This window comes from Pelophylax lessonae (genome assembly GCF_965119305.1).
Source record: "Pelophylax lessonae genome assembly, chromosome: 4".
NCBI lineage: Eukaryota > Metazoa > Chordata > Amphibia > Anura > Ranidae > Pelophylax > Pelophylax lessonae.
The window spans coordinates 137,320,893-137,341,636 of NC_138771.1; the positions used below are offsets into that span (position 1 = coordinate 137,320,893).

Genomic DNA, 20,744 nt, shown 5'->3' on the forward strand with positions numbered 1-20,744 from the left:
GGCCTGATGGATTTAGGTGGGAATGGTGAGAGCCTTTTTCATCCCAGCTTGATTTTGGCCTGTTGCACAAGACTAGTCCCCAGTTGAAGGCAAGGCTCTCCCTAAGCTTCCAAAGTTCTAATGTCATCTTGGTAGGGATGGTGCTGCACTGGTTTGGTCAGGGTCTGTTCTTATAGAAGACCATGGTGTATGTGCCCCTGGAAGGACAGTCCAGGGGTGCCAGAAATTTCACTTGCGTTTATTATGGCACCAAAGTCACAGCATTATTGCATGCTTTTTTTGCACCTGCCTCCTGCAACAAGCCTTTTGGCTAGGCCCGAAGAAATTTTTATTCCTGGCTGAAAGACCCGCCATTGTACCTCACCAAAGTACTTTCTCCACTTCCCTTGTATGTGTGTGGGTCTATTTTTTTGCACATACACAGTTTTGGCACTTACCCTGACTAGGAGGGTGTAGGTCCTGAGATTTGCCCTGAAAGGAGGTCACATTGCCTTTTGGTCAGGTTCTCCCCCTCCCATGGGGTCTCCTTTTGGGAAGCCCAACCTAATAATTGAGTAGGCCTTGCTTCACCAGGTCTTCCAAAGAAAGGGATCTGCCCAGCTGTCCCTGTCAGGAGCCTTGTGCCCTGGAGGTTTAGGGCCCTTGTCCTTTCTCTTTGGAGGAGGACAATGTGTATATCCTGTTTTATGCACCTGGTGTTAAGTTTTGTGAGTGTGTGTTTCACTTCACTGTGGACCTTCAAAAAATCTAAACCTTCCCTGTCATAGGTCATAAACCTAAGCTTTGTAAAGAAAGAAAGAAAAAAACAAAACCAACAACTGCAGTTGTACAGAAAGTAGAATGAGGCGGCCTCTAAAAATTAACGAAAAACAAAACTGAAGAGTAAAGCTGGCCATACACGGAACAAAAACAGTTTCCTCTATCCCTATGAAATTTGGTGGATGGAGGAACGTTGCTACGTAGTATTTGTAGTATACGTGGCTGCAGCTGTTGATCGAAATTAGCCAACAAGTCTCCAACAAAAGCTGAATGAGTGGGGACTGCCACACATTGATCAAAATTCTGCTGGCCCCTGCTGAATCAGCTGAATTTTGATCAGTGTATGGCCAGGCTAAAAGGATTTCACTCTGTCTCTGGAGCACGCTTACCTTGAGAGTAACTCCATTATTTCGTGACATTAGTTTGAGAAAACAAAAAGGTATTGGGGTAGAGGCAGGGAACCAAGAAGACTAAAGAATTTTCATCATATTTGAACCTTTGACAGACTCCACCTTCTTTGGGTATTAGCACCCTGTGAACAGTTTAGGTGAACCACCAGCTTTTGCCTGCATTATATTGCTTTATTTTTCCAGTTACATATTCCCTAATAAAAAGGCACACACATTCAGCATCTTCAGATTATTCTTAAGAGGGACTGTTTAGCAGAAGCTGTAAATCTTGCTCCAATATTAAATCACAACTCAAGTTTTGCGTGTATTTACTGTGAGCAGGCAGCTTTTTATTACCGAAGAGACATGCAATGTCTCTTCTGCAATAAACTACACTTAACTACCTGCTCACAGCGATCCCCAGACTATATACGGAGCTGCTCTTGTGCAGCTCAGCTTACGTTGTCAGGCCTGGACTCTGTGTGCCTGGATGAATAGGTCCTGTGCATTCACAGGAGTAGTCATCCTGCGCCAGCCAATAAAGATGGCCGACAACTGGCATAGGGTGTCTGCGTGATACTTTATTTCCATTTTTAAACTCCTAAATATTCTTTCCTTTCCCAAATCCACGGGGACTTCGGAGGCCCTTTTTTTTTTTTTTAAGGATCCTCCGGTTGGATAACTACAGAGAACTTGCTCTCTGGACGGGCTCCTCTCACATTAGATCACTGGAGGATTACTCCACTATCGCATTTTCTTGGCTCGTTGCCCTTTTAGCCTGAAAGCTCCATTCTTTTGAGGAACTTTGCTTGAGTGGGGGACCGATCTGGAGGTCCTCATCAACCGCTTACAAATCTCTGTTGAAACTCCACACCACTGAAGACGCCACATTCTCAGAAAAATGGGAGAGGGATTTGCAAGTCACCTACACCGAACCCCAAAAAGAATGCATATTTTTTGCGCAGAAATCCTCTCTATATAGCAAATATCAAGAGACCACATGAAAATAGTGACACATTGGTACAGAACCCCATCTGTTCCGGCTAAGCCATTTCCTCAACAAGCTGATTGCTATTGCCCTGTGCTCCAAACTTTTTGCCAATCGGTGCTTAAGCTCATACATAAATTCTCACTCCTTACAAGATGACCCAGATGCAGTCCTACCTAACCTTACCCCTTTATCAAGGAAACATCATAAATCCCTTCTCAAAAATCTCCTTAATGATGCACGGGCCTGCATCCCACCTCTATGGAAGCATAAGTCCTCACCAGCGGTGGCCCAATGGCTCACACGAGTGAGGGACATTGAACAAATGGAAGATCTGACCTCTGCTTTAAGGGATAAGTCAAAGGAACATAAGTCTAGATGGTTTTATTGGGACCTCTTCCGCTTTCCTGACAAATTCCTCTAATACACGATTGAGATTTATCATTTGGGATCTCCATTGCTTGTTTGGTACTATTGATCTTAGCTCCCTGGGGTTGACACCCCCATCCCACCCATTTTACCTTACCCCAGTTCTTGTCCCACACCCCCACCCCACCCCACCCTTTTTTGCTTTCCTTTTCTTTTTTTTCCGTTTTCTTTTCCTACTTCTCTTTTTTCTACACTTCTATTTTGAAACTAAAAACCAAAAAGTGGTGTGCACAGACCCGTATATTTACCTTGTTTTAGATTTCAGTTTGTGGCGTATATCATACGATACGATCATAGGATATCATCCCTCAAGCAAATTTGCCTTTAACACAGCCTGATTAAGGGTCCCCTTCACTCACATGCGATTGTTCAGTTTTTCTTACTGCATTTTGTATTTGCCCTTGTATATTGCAATCCAACACGGAGTATTGGTTGTGCTTATTGCGCTTATTACCGATTTTCCTGACACAAGCATGACAGCATACACGTATGGGTATAGGCTCTGCCCCTCCCTCAATCAGGACTGGTTATACTATATGAGTCGCCTCCCCTAAGGCGGCATTCTCTTTTTGTTCCTCAAATGCTCAACCGGTTAGAACTATGGAAAGAAGATTTTTATTTTTGCCCTTACCTTGCTGGATTTATCTGGCCAGCTGCACAGGTTCAGCCGCTCTCCTGTGACGAAGCTCCCTTCGTTTGGGTGTAAACCCCCTTTACGAGGGAGGCCTCCCCCAGGTCCAGGTACTGGGGTGCAGGATACTGGTCTCTAGATGCAGGTAAAACAGTTCTGCCTTGTTGTTTGTTGGGACTGATCCAGTCTCTCCTCCCTGGTGAGCTGTGGCCCCACACACTATTTGGTTAGTCTGGCACTCTGTGTATGTTTTGTTTCCCTTACCAAATACTGACATTGTTGTTAGGGCAGCTGCCCCCTTTCAAGATGGCTTCTTGTCTACTTCATGTGGCTGTACTGCAGGCTGCCCTCTCCAGATAGATGTGTTGATGGGGATGGCGCCTGGCAAACTTGCGGTTGACAGGGAGCAGCAAGATGGCGTTGGTATAACTTCCAGCTCACGGTAGTAGCGACCGGGAGCCCCAGGCGCCTGCCTGGGGGTGTATTGGTGGCCACCTGCTCAGGAATCGAGCCTCTCCCATCACCTTAGAGCCAGTAAGGGATGTGTGCTGCACAGGTAGGTAAGCTAAATTATAGGGCTGTCATGGTTTTTCATGATCATTATGTGGTTAATATGTCAGGCTGCCAAAGTAGGTAAACTTGCTGTTTATAGTTCTGTCTGTTTCATGAATGCCTCACAGGTTTTGTTTTGTCTGCAGTACTGCTAATGCATGTCTCCAAACAACTATATAACCCAAGCGCTCACTCTATCGGGAATTGTAGGTGTGCCGCTCTCCTCAGATGGAGAAACTCCAAATGCCAAAAGCAAAAAAGAAAGGAGGCGCAAACACCTAGTGCATTACCCTTCGACAACTTTTGAAAATGTATTATAATGCCAAAAACATACTGACAAACATGAAGAGCTCTGAGGAAGGAGCATGTCTCCCGAAACGCGTCAGCCGTCCTAGCTCAGGGATGTGTCCTTTTCCACGTTAAGGTGAATATGTTTTATGCAATATTACTCTTCCTGTTTGAGTATGTTTTTGGCATTAGAAAACATTTTCAAAAGGTGTCAAAGGGTAAGGCACTAGGTGTTTACACCTCCTTTCTTTTTTAGTTTTAATGCTAATGCATTACGTGATATACAAGTGTTGCTGTGCAAAGTTGAGTCTTTCCTATTACCTCAGCAATGCTTGGCTCTGAAGGTCTGGAATACTGTTTACTGCTCGAATACCTGGGTTTGCGGTTTTTAACCTTTGCAGATCAGTGGTCTAGTGTAGGTTATCCTGACAGGGCTATTGGTCTGAGGTATAGTAACCCTTTATTGTGCCGCTTATGATATAGTAATGCTTCAGTATTAATGACTGCTATGCATTGTATGGCTGCTATGCGTTTAATACCTACTTTTGGCTGCTAAACGTTGATGGCTGCTATACGTTAGGGGGATGCTATGGGTTTAATGATTGTTATGCATTAACCTGTTCTGTCTCAATGCTGGAGTGAAGTTCAGTGCTCTGCTTAAGTTTACAGTGCCTTAAGTAATTTGTCTATTACACATCTATTGGTAATCACTTTTTCTAGCTCACAATAGCATATAGGCCCATTTGCTGCTTCAATGTCTGCAGATGGATGTGTGGATGGCCACTGATAGTGTATTAATGCTAATGTCCTAGCCAGTACTTCCAGGCATTTATTAGGACCACAAACCTGCAGCTAATATCCTTGAGTTATGGGTATATAATCATTAAGGTGAGGGTCAGGTAGATCTACTATCCTAAAAAAAAAAAAAAGGGTGTGGGCAGTATGGATGGTAAAACTCTCCAACCCTTAATACCAGCACCACAAAGGCAACTTGTTCCTTCAACAGTGACAAGTCCTCTCTGGCTCTGAAGAAAATCGCTATACATTCAAAGGTGCTCCCAGGGAGGGGCAGACTAAAGGAAATCACAATAAGGACCATCCTGGGTGGTATGCATAGTGTGGTTAGCTGACCTGCCCACCAAGATGCTATGCCAAGTTGCATATCAGGCTGCAGTAAACAAAAAGGCAGATATTTTGACGCTGTTCAAACTGACTGGGTGGATATCTAGTCGCTTACCCTCAGTTACTAAGCCAATTAAACAGCTAAGTTTGTTAAAAGGTACCTCTGCCTCAAAAGCAGCGGGCCAAGTAGCTTTCATTAGATTGGCCAGATGGGTCTTCATGCTAGCAGGGCATGCATGATCTTTTCTGTAAAGCTCAGCTTTACTTCAGAGGCAGTTGGCCAAGGAATCATCAGACTAGCCAGAAGTCTGCCAACGGATGATGCATTATCCTTCGCAGTGGCATGGGAACAGCAATATGGATTTGGAAATTAGGTTTATTCTACCATTAGGTAGTGTTGTGTGGCCTGCGTGGGATTTCACTTAAGTAGCCAAGGCTATATGGTTCTCAGCAGAAGAGTTGAAGGCAAACTGGACGAGTAATAAGTCTCTGTGGTGTGTGATCCCTGAGTGAAATTAAAGTGATCAGTGATGCATTATGCTGTTCCTCTAGTATTCTGTGTGGTTAGTCAAGCCCTATGGCTTTACCCACTGACTGCATATGCCTCTTTCTAAAGTGAATTGACTGCTATTCAAGATGGAATCAGTGATATCTAGATTTGGGACTAATCCCTTAGGTTAGACACCTAGGCCCAGAACAATTAGTTGGTGACAGGGCCAGAGAAGGTCTATAGAAGTGATTGAAAGATCCATAATAGTCTTTCTTTGGTCGCCTAAATCCAAGTCTGCTCCTCCCTAGGGGCAGCAAAGTTCCTTTCACTAAAATGTGCCCAGTAGGTGTTATTGTAGGAATTATCGCAAATTTGGGCAGAAGCGGCTTAGGATCGGTGGGGCCTGTGCAGTAAGGAAGTCATTGGAATTTTCTTTCCACTCCTCTAATTTCCACTACTGTTCCTTAAAGCTTCAAGCAAATGTTACAAAATCTTGAACCAACAGTGAGCCATCAATCCAGTGTTCTTAGTCAAAAAGAAGATTTAGGCAGGAAATGGAATGAAGAATCAAAACCCAAAACTTCATATGGAGTTATTGAGAACAATCACTCAAACTATCATATAAAGCAGCTGTAGTTTTTCTCTAGATCTAGCTGATGTGTACAAACGCTTTTGGTACACCCATGCTTCTGAGCGTTTCGCTTCAGGTTCATTTAACAACCTTTGGCCTTTCCACACACACCAGACATTTTTCCTTAACGTTGCTTCCAGTAGTGGCCATCTTGCAGAAGCAAGGGCAGCAGGTTTCGTAGCTGGACAAAAGCCTGCAGGTGGCTCAACATCCTCCAGGTCCTGGCAAATTCTGATTCAGACTCAAATCAAATTTGGACAGATCATCAGCTGGGGAAGGCCAACTCATCTCATTATAAATTATGACATTTTGGACACTCGGGTAGAGTTGCCACCATAGAATGTGACAGTATTAGGTTCCCACTTGGGGCAAGTCATAGCTCTATCCTATCTGTTCATATCCCATGATCTCAAATGGTCGAGAAGTATTCTACAGTAATCCATGCAGTCGGCTGGACCCTCTGGAAGATTAAGAACATTATAATCTGACCTTCTAAGGTAATGGAAGGTTTGTTTACTACTCCAGAGAAGATAACCCCACATATTAGACAAGTCCCGTTGGTAGTGGCTAAAGATTATTAATCTTTTCAGCTTTCATCGGGCTTCCTGGCATACCAATCATCACAATCTATTCACTTTCTTGGTATTCACCTCAGTGACCTCCTAGCTCAAGGTCAACGACATATGCCAATGGAGTACGATGTGGCTAACATCAGGGGTGCAGTGATTCCCAAGTGTTGAAGTCGTTTGCAAACACAGCCTAGGAAGCCTCAGTTATGCTCGAAAAAGATGGTAATGGTAATCTCCTATCTTCATGGCAAGGAGGAATACAATATTATTAAACTTATGTCAAAGCTATCTCCCATTCAGGTTTGCCAACGGTAGAGTCGGTCTCATATCATTGTTCTTTTGGTTATGGTTTCCCAGGACTTCCTGTCAAGCACTGTAAGATACAAATTCTTGGATGTCAAGAGTGTGTCCCTAGACCAACAAGCAGTTCAATGAATCTCAACCTGACAGTAACCTCTATGGTCATGAATGGAAGTTATTCCTGCAAGAAGGAGCCTCCCAGAAGTTGAAGCAGTGGATCTGCTAACATCCAGTTAGGTCTGCAGGTTAGCCTATATAGCCACCAGGCCCAGTGGTCTCCAAGCTCCTCTTCAGGATCTGTAGGCATCCAGCTGTGATGAGAGCAATAATGTCCTGGTGGCCTTGACGGCTGCGGTGTCCTCATGTACAGTCTTTGGCCCAAGAACCTCCTATTCTCCTTCCCGAGATTTCAGACCTTACACAGTGGGGCAAAGTGTATCCAAATTCAGCCAAGTTATATCTAGCAGCTGGGAGACCAAGTAGGGAAGCCTCATCTAGGGGTCCCAACTTCAGTATTCGAAACTCTGTGGAAGCCAGGGCATCGGCTACAAACTTCAGGTATATTAGAACATGGGAAACCTCGCAGAATTGAAGGATGGAATCCTCTGCTACCGACTGTAGAGATTAAGATGTCTGAAACTAAGCCGAGATGAGGGTTTAAGTGGTAGTCAAGTCTTGGTCAGGTCCTCTCTTCCTGAGATCCAGTGATCGCCACACATCTTTGTAAACCAATTCAGAAAGGCCTGTACAGATCGTTCTTTCCCCTTAGAACTTTCAGTGCAACTAGTGTTGGGAAGGTTGTTCCACTCCTCCATTCTTCTGAACAAGACTTCAACATTTTCCGTGACACTAAAGCAGTATTTCCTAAGGCTATCATGTCTGGGAGAAGGAAGGATTTCAGATATCCAAGCGTCAAGTGGAAAACTATCCTATTGCTACCATTATCAAACAAAATAGCTCTAGTTTCTTCTTCTCCAGCACCATACAAAGCTCTGCATCCTTGCCTCTGGAACAGGACATGGCCTTCTAGCATGTTCAAACTGAAATGCCTAAGTCACCACAAGTTTGGGTAGTGGACTCGATGTGGAGGAAATACATGGAAGTGGTCCTTCTCTAGAAGGTCCGACTGTGGCCTCTTCAGGCCTGGTGGTATCAGAAGAAGACTTTCACTGTCAACTAAGACAATGGCATCATCTCAGGTCAAAGTATCATAGGGGGCTTATAGGGCAAAGATAAATCCATCAATCTAGTGCAGAGCCCACTTTACCAGATGGGTGGCGTGCTCATGGGCAGAGTTCATAGGTCCAGAATTTTTACAGGATACCCACTAGGTTCATATACTACAAACCATTTTTAGACTATTACAACGTTAATCAAGCAACATTGTAAGCAGGGGAGTTGACTTCAGTTCTAAATGAGTTGAAGGATATGTTAAAAAAAAAAAAAAACAGAATGGCCCTCCCTTATGGTATTTTATTGGCATGCTACATTCCATACGTGTATGCTGTCATGCTTGTGTCTGGAAAACTGAACATTTTATACTTACCTGACGGTACATTTTCCTTTTCTGGTGCATAAGCATGACAGCATACAGGTCCCTCCCTTGGGGGGCTTCGCACTTGAGTATAGTTACGAGAATGCCGCCTTAGGGGAGGCTACTCATTACATATACACATATAGTATAACCAATGCTGAATGGGTGAGGGACGGAGCCTATTCCCATACATGTATGCTGTCATGCTTATGCATTAGGAAAGGAAAATTACCATCAGGTAAGTGTAAACTTTTCCGTGATATGCTATGCAAAGTTGTCTGTATTGTATCACATCTTTAAATAAAAATTAGGAAAAAAAAAATTCTAAATCTTTTACTCACCCGATCAACCTTCATGATCTGGAAGCGCTGTGAGATGTCTGCGGTGTTGGCTGGAAGCCTGGATCTTCCAGAAACAAATCTCATGAAAAGAACCCGCTCCTCATTGGAGAACTCATCCAGAGTCTGCCAGAACCACTGCACCAACTGGTGTTGTTCATCCACTTCTCGGTACCGCACTACTTTCTTCAGGACGTCCACAGAGATCTCTGGCATTCCGCATACCATTTGCTCTAGCTGTCTGGCAGTGAGGAGAGAGAGCAGGGGAACTGGCACAATCCATGACATGCCCTCTCTCACTGCTGCAACCTGAGACAATCAAAAAAGTCTATTAGATTTCTGAAATCCCCTTAAACACAAAAAATAGGATTTTTCATACAGCTTACCTGTAAAATCCTTTTCTTGGAGTACATCACGGGACACAGAGCTTTGAAAAAACTATTTGGGGTTATACACCACCTATAGGTGAATGGACATCGGCAAACAATAGACCGGAAGTTCCTCCTATATAACCCCTCCCATACAGGAAGAACATCGGTTTTTGAAGCAAGCAATGAAGATCCCAGAAAAGAGGGGAGGGAGTTCTGTGTCCTGTGATATACTCCAAGAAAAGGATTTTACAGATAAGCTGTAGGAAAAATCCTATTTTCTTTATCGTACATCACGGGACACAGAGCGTGTTAATAATAACTATTTGAGATGTCCTAAAGCAATGCCCTTGAGGGGAGGGGACACAAAGTCCCAAATTTGCCCCTGAGGAAAGAAAAACCTTAGGACTATATAGCTGGTTGCAGTACGCTAATACCAAATTGAGCCTCTTCACGGGCTCAAACGTCCACTTAGTAGAATTTTGTGAACTTACGAACTGAAGACCAAGTAGCAGCTTTACAGATCTTGGCCAAAGATACTTGATGGTGCACTGCCCATGAAGCACTTACCCTTCTGGTAGAGTGGGTCTTTAAGTTAAAAGGCGGAAACCTTACCTTTCAAATCATAAGCTTGAGAAATGACCTAACAAATCCACCTTTCTTAGGCCCATCCAGCAAAACAAAGAAAGCATCAGTATTACGAACCTGTGCTGATCTGGTTAAATAGACTTTAACTGCACAAACAAGTCAAGAGAATGTAACAACCTTTCCTCAGTAGACTGAGAATTAGAAAAAAAAAGGAAGGAAGAACAATGTCCTGGTTCAAGTGAAAACCATAAACTACCTTAAAGAGAAAAGGAGGATGAGGACGAAAAAACTACCTTATCCCTATACAGAATTAGAAAGGGTTCTTTACACGAAAGAGTCGCTAACTCTGACACCCTTCTAGCTGAGGTTATAGCAACTAAAAAGACCAGCTTCCTCAACAACAGTAGCAAGGGAATATGCCTAATAGGCTCAAAAGGCCGCTCCTGCAAGGCCATGAGAACCAGATTCAAGTCCCAAGGACATAGGGTTTAACTGGCGGAACCATGCGAGTCACACCTTGCAAAAAAAGACCATACCAAAGAGTGAGTAGCCAACCGTGTCTGGAAAAAAATTTACAAGGCGGAGACTTGTCCTTTAATGGTTCCTAATGCTAATTTCAAGTCCAACTGAAGAAAGGCAAGAATTCTCCCAATAACCATGGCTTCCAAACTGCTAATCTTACAATTTCTGCGTACCAAGACCTCCTGGGCCACGCTGGGGCCAGCAGGATCACCGGTTTCCCCTTCACCTGTATCCTGTTCAGCAGCCGAGGTAGAAGCTGAACTGACGGAAATGCATAAATCCAGTTGAACCGCGACCAAGGAGTCACCAGAGCATCTATTCCGATTGCGATCGGATCCTTGGACCTGGAAACAAAGTTGTCCAGTTTGTTATTGAACCTGGATGCCAATAGATCTACATCGGGAGTACCCCAATGTTGACAGATCAGCCGAAACACTTCATGGTGTAGGGACCATTCCTCTGGACACAACTGCTGGTGACTTAAAAAGTTAGCCTGCCAGTTGTCCACTCCTGGAATGAATATTGCTGACAGACACAGAACATAGCTCTCTGCCCATGATAGGATATCGTTCACCTCTTTCTGAACCGACTGGATTCTGGTGCTGCCCTGATGGTTGATATAAGCCACTAGGGTCGAGTTGTCTGACTGAATCCTGACAGGACACCCCTGTAGTCTGGACATCCAATAATTCAGTGCCAAACGGGCAGCTCGGATTTCCAAGATATCGATCGGTAAAATCATTTCCGCCCGAGACCACATTCCCTGGGCAGACAGATGCTCCAGAATAGCACCCCAGCAGGCTGGCATCTTTGGTTACCCCTTTCCAGGCTACTGGCAGAAAAGATTTCCTCTTGACTGAGTTGGTGGGAACCAACCACCAAATCAGATCCCACCTTACTCTTGGGGGAAGGAACATTGGGCAATCCAAGGCTTGACCTTCTTGTTCCAGGCCGAAAGAATACTGTTCTAAAACAGTCTGGAGTGGAACTGTGCATAAGGATTCGCGTCAAAGGAGGACCCCATTTTGCCTAGCAGCCTCATGCACAGTCAAATGGTGGGAAACTTTTTCCCCCTTACGAACCGAACTAGCTTCTTTAGAGCCAGAACCTTCTCTGATGGCAAGAAAATCTTTGCCTGAGTGGTGTCTAAAACTAGACCTAGATATTCCAGGACCCAAATAGGCCTTAAGGCTGACTTTTCTTTTTGATAATCCAACCCAGACTCTCCAAGAACTGGATTTTAAGAGACACATCTTGTGTCAGACCTGGGCTTGAATGATGCTTGAGCAGCAGGTCGTCCAGGTATCCTATTACTGAGATGCCTTGAGCCCTTAGAGAAGCCGATACCGGCGCCAAAACCTTTGTAAACACCCGAAAAGCTGTAGCAAGGCCGAAAGGCAGAGCCACAAACTGGAAATGGCACTGTCCCACTGCGAAACGCAGAAACTTTTGATGGGGCCTGAAGATAGGGATGCATACCTTCATTTGCCAGATATCTATGGAGGCCAAAAAGTTTTCTCTTCCTAGAGAGGCTACTACAGAGCAGATTGATTCCATGCGAAAAGACCGTATGGTCAAATATTGATTCAGAGCCTTGAGATCCAAAATGGGTCTCACCTCGCCATTTGGTTTTGGCCATGTAAAGAGGTTTGAATAAAACCCTGTGAATCTTTTGCTGACTGGAACCTCCACAATTACACCCTGAATCCACAGGTGCTCTAGGGCCTGGAACAAGAACCTCCTTTTTTCTGGGCATGTAGGAATATTTGAGCGTAGAAACCTATAGGGAGGAAACTCTCGAAACTCTTTTATGTAGCCCCGAGCTACAGTGGATAAGACCCATCTGTCTTGAACCACTCGTTCCCATGTTTTTGAAAACTATAAAAGTCTTCCCCCCCCCCCCCACCCGAGTGAGTGGGGGCGTCCCTTCATAAGTCAGACTTAGAACTTGTTTTACCAGACTTTTGGACCCAAGGCTTCTTTTGACCTTGAGGCTTTCTGAAACCTGATGGCTGAGGCCGTCGAAACTGCTTTGATGATGCTGCATTGGTAGGGACAGTGACACTCGGAGCCTTAAAAGATGGGTTTTTATTCCTTCTCCTAACAGGCAAACATGCACTCTTCCCCCCCTGAGATTTTCTGGATATATTTATCCAGATCCTCACCAAAAAGACATTCTCCATGAAAGGGGAAAGCGGTCAACAATTTTTTACAAGGCATTTCTGCCGACCCATTTTTCAGCCACAGAACTTTGCGCATACGAGCAGAAAGGAGGGCCACCCGAGATACTTGTTGAATAGAATCCTTAAGTGCATTAATTGAAAACAACAAAGAGCGAGAAATTTCTGCTAAATCATCCGCAGATTTACTCTGAATAGGCAGATATTTATATAGCCTCTTAAAATGGTCCTTCAAGGACTGACAGACCCATATAGCTGCAATAGCTGGCTGAACAGCAGAGCCAACAACAGCAATAGAAGCCTTAAATAAGGACTCCAGTTTCTTATCTGCTGGATCCCTAAACACTTGGACATTATCACCCACACAGGTTAAATTCTTATTCACAGAAGAGATGGCAGCGTCAACAGACAACATAGCCCATTTTTTTCTTGATATTCTCCTCCATAAGATATAGCAAAGAAAATATCTTTGGAGGTATGAATAACCTGTCAGGATAATCCCAATCTGCATATACCAACTGCTGTAGCAGGGGGTGAAAAGGAAAGGCCTGAACACCCTGCTGAGGACGTAAAGAGCGTAGCGAGGAACAAGAGGCCTCAGATACCTCAGCAGGGGGCAATTTAAACCCAACCCGCACCATTTCAGTTAGGGATTGAATCAGCAATCTTTGGGAGTGAGATGCTGTAAATGGTTCCTCAGCCTCCGAAGAAGAAATATGTTCAGCCTGTGACTCCATGTCACCAATGGCTACCTCCTCATCATCTTCTATTGCCCAATCTGGTTCTAGACCAGAAGATCCTATAGGACCTAGGGCTATAGGCCTTACCTCTTTGCTGGGCCCAGGTGCAGGAGAAGGAGACCTATCCCTTTTCTTCCCACCCTGAAAAACAGAAGAAATCATTCTGGCTATTTTACCCTCTAGGCTAACCAGGGCAGATGCCAAGTCATCCTTAGTAACATAGGGAGAAACAGGAGCATCAGAGGTAGCAACAATACCTGATAGACATAAAGGCTCGGATTGGCCAATAGCTTCAGGTCTTTCTGGGGAAGAAAATGCAGTGGGAACCGGACTAGGAGTATTTAATCACGGTGCGGGGGTACTTGACCCTTTCCCTGCTGCGCCCCCGCTTCTTTTTCTGGAACACATTGCTTTAATCATAAATAAGACCCAGAATTAAAGTTTGCACCAAGGTAGATCTACTGTGATACAGCATGAACAGGTATCACAGAAAAAAACATCACCTTTTTTCTTTGCCACGTACTGCCCAACAGATATTAAATAAACCTGCACCGCTTCCCCCGATCAGCTGACCGTCCAGCCAGAGATCCTGAGCTCCTCTGCCTTAGCAGCATTCAGTTGAAAAAGCTGGCGTTCTCGTGCTGGCCCGTGATGTCATTCACGAGCGCCGCTCAAGCTGACAGAGATCTGTAATGCAGACAAAAAACCTGCCTAACAGCACCATCTTGTGGCGGAAACCCAGTACTGCGGCTAAGAAAATGTTGTGCTTTTCTTTTCTCTTGCAAAAGCGGAAAAGGAACACTTACCAGTCCCGCCTCAGGACCCTGAATAGGATTCAAACTTCACCCATCACGATGGGCACCGTCCATGACCATCAAGGACTGGGTCCCCCTGTTATACGGGGTCCACTCCCTTGGACCTGTAGAGCACCCTGCTGGAATCGCCTTGGGTAAGAATTTTAACCAGGGTTCCATTTCCCAGGGTCCAGCGAGCAAAGGGCCACATTACAGGCTGAACCTCTGGTACCATCCTTTTAGCACTTAGCCATTTGAATGGACCTGCTTAGACTGCCCCTTTTTCTGGGACAACATGAAACTTGGAGAGCATTAACAGCCACGACCACCACCTTCATGACACTGGTGAAAAAACTAATGTTCTTCCTGTATGGGAGGGGTTATATAGGAGGAAGTTCCTGTTTATTGGTTGCCAGTGTCCATTCACCTACAGGTGGCGTATAAGCCCAAATAGTTATTATTACCAGCTCTGTGTCCCGTGATGTACGATAATGAAATAACTAAATTGTTACAAATCTATTCCTCCCCAGAGTTACACAGTTATTTCTATAGGCAGGTAACACCACCACAGAGATGGAGATTTGCCTACATTGCAGATAACAACTGTAGGGAGTAAATTAACTTGCTTAACAGTAAGCGAAACAGTACTGGGGAAGTTTGGAGCCTGTCATTGCTGGCCTCTCCTGAAAATACTAGATCCCTGGCTGTCAAGGCTGTCAAAATACTAGATCCCTCCATGGTACTACCACCATTCAGAGAATGTCTTGTAACTATTTCAATGAATACAAGGAGATCTTTGACTGGACAAGGTGGAGATCGTGGGGACCTCTTCCCCCCCCTTTTACCTTGTCCAATCAAAGGATGCCTTGTATTCACAGAAAAAAGACAAAAAAAGAAGATCACAGCTATCACTGTAGGTAACAAGGACTAATATAGTGATTTTCGAGAAACCGAGTGTCCCAAAAGATATTAGATATGGATACTTACATTGAGTCAAGCAGGAGTTCTGCTTTAAGTATCATGTTATCACTATAAAAACATGATGGCTAAAAATCTGTATACTCTAAGCAGTATATTCTGACTTGCAAAAGTTAAATTCTTGTTTGCCACCGAGGATCAATTTATATTATGGCACTATTTATATGACACTCACTTAAAATCACAAGTAAAAAAGGACAGGATGCGCCAGACTGGAAGTACTGCATTGGCATGCTTTCCACGGACTGGATATGACATCACAGATAGTCTCCACATTGACGCATTTCACCCCTCCCACTGGGTGTCTTCAAAAATGAAGTGAGGCGGAGACTTTCAGTGACGTCATATTCAGTCGGTAGACCACAAGCCGACACGGTACTTCCGATCTGGCAATCCTGTCCTTTTGTACTTCTGATTTTGAGTGAGTATAACCAATTTTGTGTGAAATTTTAATAAAATGGAATCATGCTATGTGGGCACCTCTTGCTGTTCCTTTTGCATGTGAGATTACACCAACATTTGAGCCCTGTTGCTACACTGAAGCAATACCAAAGCGCCAGCAATCCAAGTGCTTATGGCTCTTATTTCATATGCAAGAGTCCACAGCTGTTGGTGAGTGTGGGAACACAGGGGAGCAAAGCACTGAGTTTTCTGCACCAATTATTGATGGAAATTGCGCAGCAGCACTAAAAACTGCACCACTGATATATTTGTGTAGTATAATAAAGATGAACCGTTATTCATGAACTTTTATGTATAGCACACACTGTATTTAAAAAAAAATAGGCAGCGCTTTGATTTTGTATACTAACTCAAGGGTGTAAAACCTTATCATAGCTTCAGCCTTCATTTTTATTGATTTTTTTTTTTTTAGTTTATTTACATTTTTTTTGGTTTGATATTTTATTTTTTAATCACTGATACACAATAGCAGAAAGTGGATTTTCCTTGTGCGGGTAAATGAATGAATATTGCCTTTAAGTTACAAAGTACCATTATACTGCACAATGGGTCTGCTTGTGATAAAATACACTACAAGGAACCTATGAGCAGCTAATGTGTGCAATGTTGGGCTTTTGCGTAAAAGATCCGGAGTACAGAATATACCATTCCAAGAACCAAACTAAGGTAAAAAAATATATGTTTCCATTATAGGTTCTACTGGATCCTCACCTGTCGGTCCATCTCATGCAGTCTGTAATCTATAGCTCTCTCCACATACTCCTTGCGGTTAGAGAAGGTCAGGGGGATGCTGTTCCCTCCAGGAATAATGGGCACCATTTTTCCATCAGCACTTTGCCCCACAAAGGAATCGAGAGGGATCATCTGAAAAAACACAAAAAATGGTAGTATTTAAATTCCATGTTCTTACCTTATTCCTTCTCCACAACCAGCTGCAGAGAATTCTGGTCACTGGCAGAAGTTACATTCAGTTAGGAAGTTCTGCTATTTCCGTTTATATAAAAAGGAAGCAGAAGGAAAGAATACAACTCTAGGTCAGAATGGCTCTGTATATAAGATTTCTGTAATGTAGGATTCCCTCCAATCATCACTTAAAAGGTATACTTCTTTTTAAATCAATTAATTGCTACATCTATGCACCATTGGCCTTATTAAATAAAATAATCATATTCATATGTGCAGCAACCAATCTAATTTCACTCTGCTGACCTCAGATCAGTACAAGATGTATACGGATTGGCTTTTATGGGTTACTCCACTTTTTTTTAGCAATTTACTGCATAGTGGGGCATTGAGTTTCTGACCCTGAGGGTATTATTCTATTTAATTTCCTATCCATTAGAATACTGCAGATAACAAAATCAAGCATGAAGATCTGATGTGTCCGTTTTGTAAATCCTAATAAAAAGCGCCACAATGGCAAGTACCTCATGGAAGGTCTCCTCCGTGATGCCACTGTCTTCAATGTGAAGAATGCTATTGAGAGTCTGCACATAGAGCAGATCAACCTCCTCCAGGTCCTCCAGTGTTAGCGGGATACAGCACAGCTGCTTCCAGACCAGGGGGGCCAAGTGCAAATCAAGCGGCTTCTTGGTGCGAATAGCCACACCCATTAGGATTCCCAGAAACTTGAACTGCATAAGGTGCTCATCTAATCCAGCAGAAGGGTTAAACAAGAACCTGATGATAGAAACACCAACATTATTATAACCAGAATTTCCATAAAGTAGGTTTTTAGTTTTCAGTGAATTAGTATTTTTAGACAGCACAGTTAGATGAACAAATTTAACATACATTTACTAATCTACTGAGATAAACAACACTGGAGAGTACTGAAAAATCATGGGTTCCCCGTTTGATACTCTAGAAAAAAACAGTATAGCTAAAATACAAGTGAGAACAGAAAAATAATTGTGCATACCTGTCCCTGTTATAACCCACTTCTGCAGTTGCATTTGGTGAAGGAATGAGGAGATCGACCACTCCGGTTTCCAGCTCCTAGTAAAGAACAGCAGCAGAAAACATAAAAATAAAGGTACGCCAAGAAGCTTAAAAAACACCGCATGTTTCTACCATTTCCTACCTATTTTTCTTTTTATTCTCTTCTATCAGCCATGCCAAACATTCATGACCAACAATTACAGACTCCGGTTTTTGTCAGTAGACTATTTATGCATATATGCATATGGATGGATAACAGGCCTGTTATCACATGTGATGTATATTCATGTTGTTTGCTTATGCCAGCCATAGACAGTTCGAATCTTGGCTGGTTCAGCAGGGACTGGCCGAGATTCGAATCATGTATGGGCAAGCTGAATGTACCCAAGTTGATAAATCAATTAACTTAGGTACAACCAGCAGGTTTGATTTTCTTTTTTTTTTTTTAAATCAGATATTTTTTATTGAAAAAAGTTTATTTTTTTTTCAAAATACCACAAAAGAAAAGAAAAACAAATAAACACATTTTTTCAGTGTATAAAGTTACAACTTTGAGGAGATATAAGTTTGGCAGTAGATGTAACCATCCGGTTCGACATCAATGGTAATATTAAATATAATTGGGTATTAAGTGCATCATAATCTAGCACATTTAAAATATGCTCAACCAGTCTTCCAAGTTATATTATACCATCCATATTGACCGTCCCCTCCTTTTTCTTTACCCTAACTCTGTACCCCGGAACTCATGATTCAGGAGTCAGGGCAACAAAAATTTTTACCTCTTAGAGGTGAAACTCTACAAAATAAAACAAATCATAAAAAAAACAAAACATTTGACCTCTGCAAGCCTAGTTTTGATCAAATTGCAACGTCCCACCACTGTAATGGCAGTTTAATCCAGATACTTGTTTTATCCTGAAATTTTGGGAATAACCACTTGCCGACTGCCCCACGCAGATTTACTTCAAAATTGTCCCACTTTTTTTGTTATAGCGCAAAATCTAAAAGAGGTGATCAAATACCACCAAAAGAAAGCTCTATTTGTGGGGAAAAAAAGGACATCAATTGTTTTTGGGTACAGCGTCGGATGACCGCGCAATCGTTAAAGTAATGCAGTGCCGAATCGCAAAAAATGGACTGGTCATTAAACTGAACTGGTAAAACCTTCCGGAGCTGAAGTGGTTAATGGGTTGATATTTAATTTGATATAGGAGTCTAGATTGGGGTGAATAATTATTCCCAGATACCTAAATTCATGCACTATTTTGATCTGCTCTGCCTTGTGAGCCAGAGTTAAAGCAATGGTAATAATCCTTTTCTCTTAAGTTCATTAACGGACGCAGTTCCTGATGCATATCAGTAGGGTTATACTGCCCCCTACAGGAGTAGGACACTAGAGAGAAAAAAAGTTCTGGCTACGCCTATGGGCAGTCCCGGAGGGTACACCCTCTCTCTTCCTGCATAGGATATCAGTTTTATATCAAAGCAGTGTCAGAGAAGTAACACCAAACCAACTCAAAATAGAGGGGCGGGTACTGCGTCCGTCAATGAACTTAAGAGAAAAAGATTTTACGGTAAGTCAAAAGTCCAGTTTTCTCTATCGTTCATTGACAGACACAGTTCCTGATGCATATCAGTAGGGACGTCCCAAAGAAGTGCCATTAATTAGGGGGTGGAAACAGCAGAAAAAAACAAGTCCCCAAGGCCAAAAAAACATAGCCAACCAGGCAACATAGGAGGACTCATCAGAAAAACAAGATTAGGCCCACCTGAAACAAACAGTAAACACCCTCAAGGAAGGCCAAAAAGCCCCCTAAACAGCAGCCTGCAAAACTTTGCGGCCAAAAGAGGCATCAGCAGATGCCAGCACATCCATCTTATAAAATTTGGTAAAGGTGTGAACAGACGACCAGGTAGCCGCCTTGCAAACCTGAACCACAGATGGCTGATGGCGAAAAGCCCAGGAAGCACTAAGCGGCCAAAGAGGATGCGCCTTAACAGGGAAAGGTGGAACCTGACCCTTAATTGAATAAGCCTGCTCAACTGTCTGTCTGATCCATCTGGAAATAGTCACAGCAGACGCAGGCAGTTCTTCCTTTGGACCATCCGTGAGTACAAAGAGGGAATCTGACTTTCGAAAAGACTCAGTAGTTGCCAAGTACACCCTGATTGCTCAAACCACATCCAAAGTAAACAGTGCAAATTCCTTAGGATGTTTTGGCTTAGGACACAAAGAAGGTAACACAATGTCCTCATTTAAGTGAAAACTGGAATCCACCTTCGGAAGGAAGGATGGATCCAGACGAAGTACCACTTTATCCCTGTGAACCACCAAATAGGGAGAACGACAGGACAACACAGCCATTTCCGACACCCTGCGCGCAGAAGTAATAGCCACCAAGAAGGCCACCTTCTGGGATAAGGTAAGCAGGGGAATCTCCCGTATACTTTCAAAAGGAGGTTTATAAAAGAACTGACAGCACTAAATTAAGGTCCCAAGGTGGGAATGGAGGTCGCACCAGAGGTACCAAGTGTCGCACCCCCTGGATGAAGTTATGCACCAGGGAATGGATGGCCAACGGCCTTTGGAAAAAAAATAGCTACGGCCGAAACTTGACCCTTGATATTAGTTAAGGCCAACTTTTGATCAACTCCCTGTTGAAGGAAAGCCAATATCCGAGCCAATAAGTAAGAGTGAGGGGGAGCCCCAAGAGACTCACACCACCCAATAGACAACTTCCACGTACGATGATAAATCTTCTTAGAAGTCGCTTTACTCCCTTTAGGCAGAGTGGGAATCACTGAAGCAGACAATGCCCTGTCCTTCAGCACCTGGCTTTCAACAGCCAAGCCATCAAAGCCACCGACCGTAAAGCAGGATGGAAGATTGGCCCTTGAGACAGTAAATCCTCCCTGAGAGGAAGTCTCCAAGAAGAGTCTGCGACTAGCTTGACCAGATCGGCGTACCAAGCTCGGCAAGGCCAGTCCGGAACCACAAGAATGACCGGAATCCCTTCCACTTCGACCCTGCGAAGAAGTCTGGGCAGCAACTTGAGAGGTGTAAAGGCATACATACAGGGGGCCACCAGCGCATCTGCAGTGTCTGCCAGAATGTCCCGGGAGCAGGCCACAAACCTCTGTACTTTTC

The 20,744-nt window shown here is 43.6% G+C and overlaps 1 protein-coding gene across 2 annotated transcripts in view; it reads right to left on the minus strand.

Moving 5' to 3' along the window:
- HERC1 (HECT and RLD domain containing E3 ubiquitin protein ligase family member 1) overlaps window positions 1-20,744 on the minus strand; it is a 212,322-nt gene that overhangs the window by 1,491 nt on the left and 190,087 nt on the right. For both annotated transcript variants that reach the window (XM_082255125.1, XM_082255124.1), the window contains exons 74-77: window positions 17,574-17,650; window positions 17,080-17,332; window positions 16,364-16,516; window positions 9,024-9,329 (exon numbers count right to left, since the gene is read on the minus strand). In XM_082255125.1, the coding sequence (XP_082111251.1) occupies window positions 9,024-9,329; window positions 16,364-16,516; window positions 17,080-17,332; window positions 17,574-17,650 (789 nt within the window). The remainder of the gene's footprint in view (window positions 1-9,023; window positions 9,330-16,363; window positions 16,517-17,079; window positions 17,333-17,573; window positions 17,651-20,744) is intronic.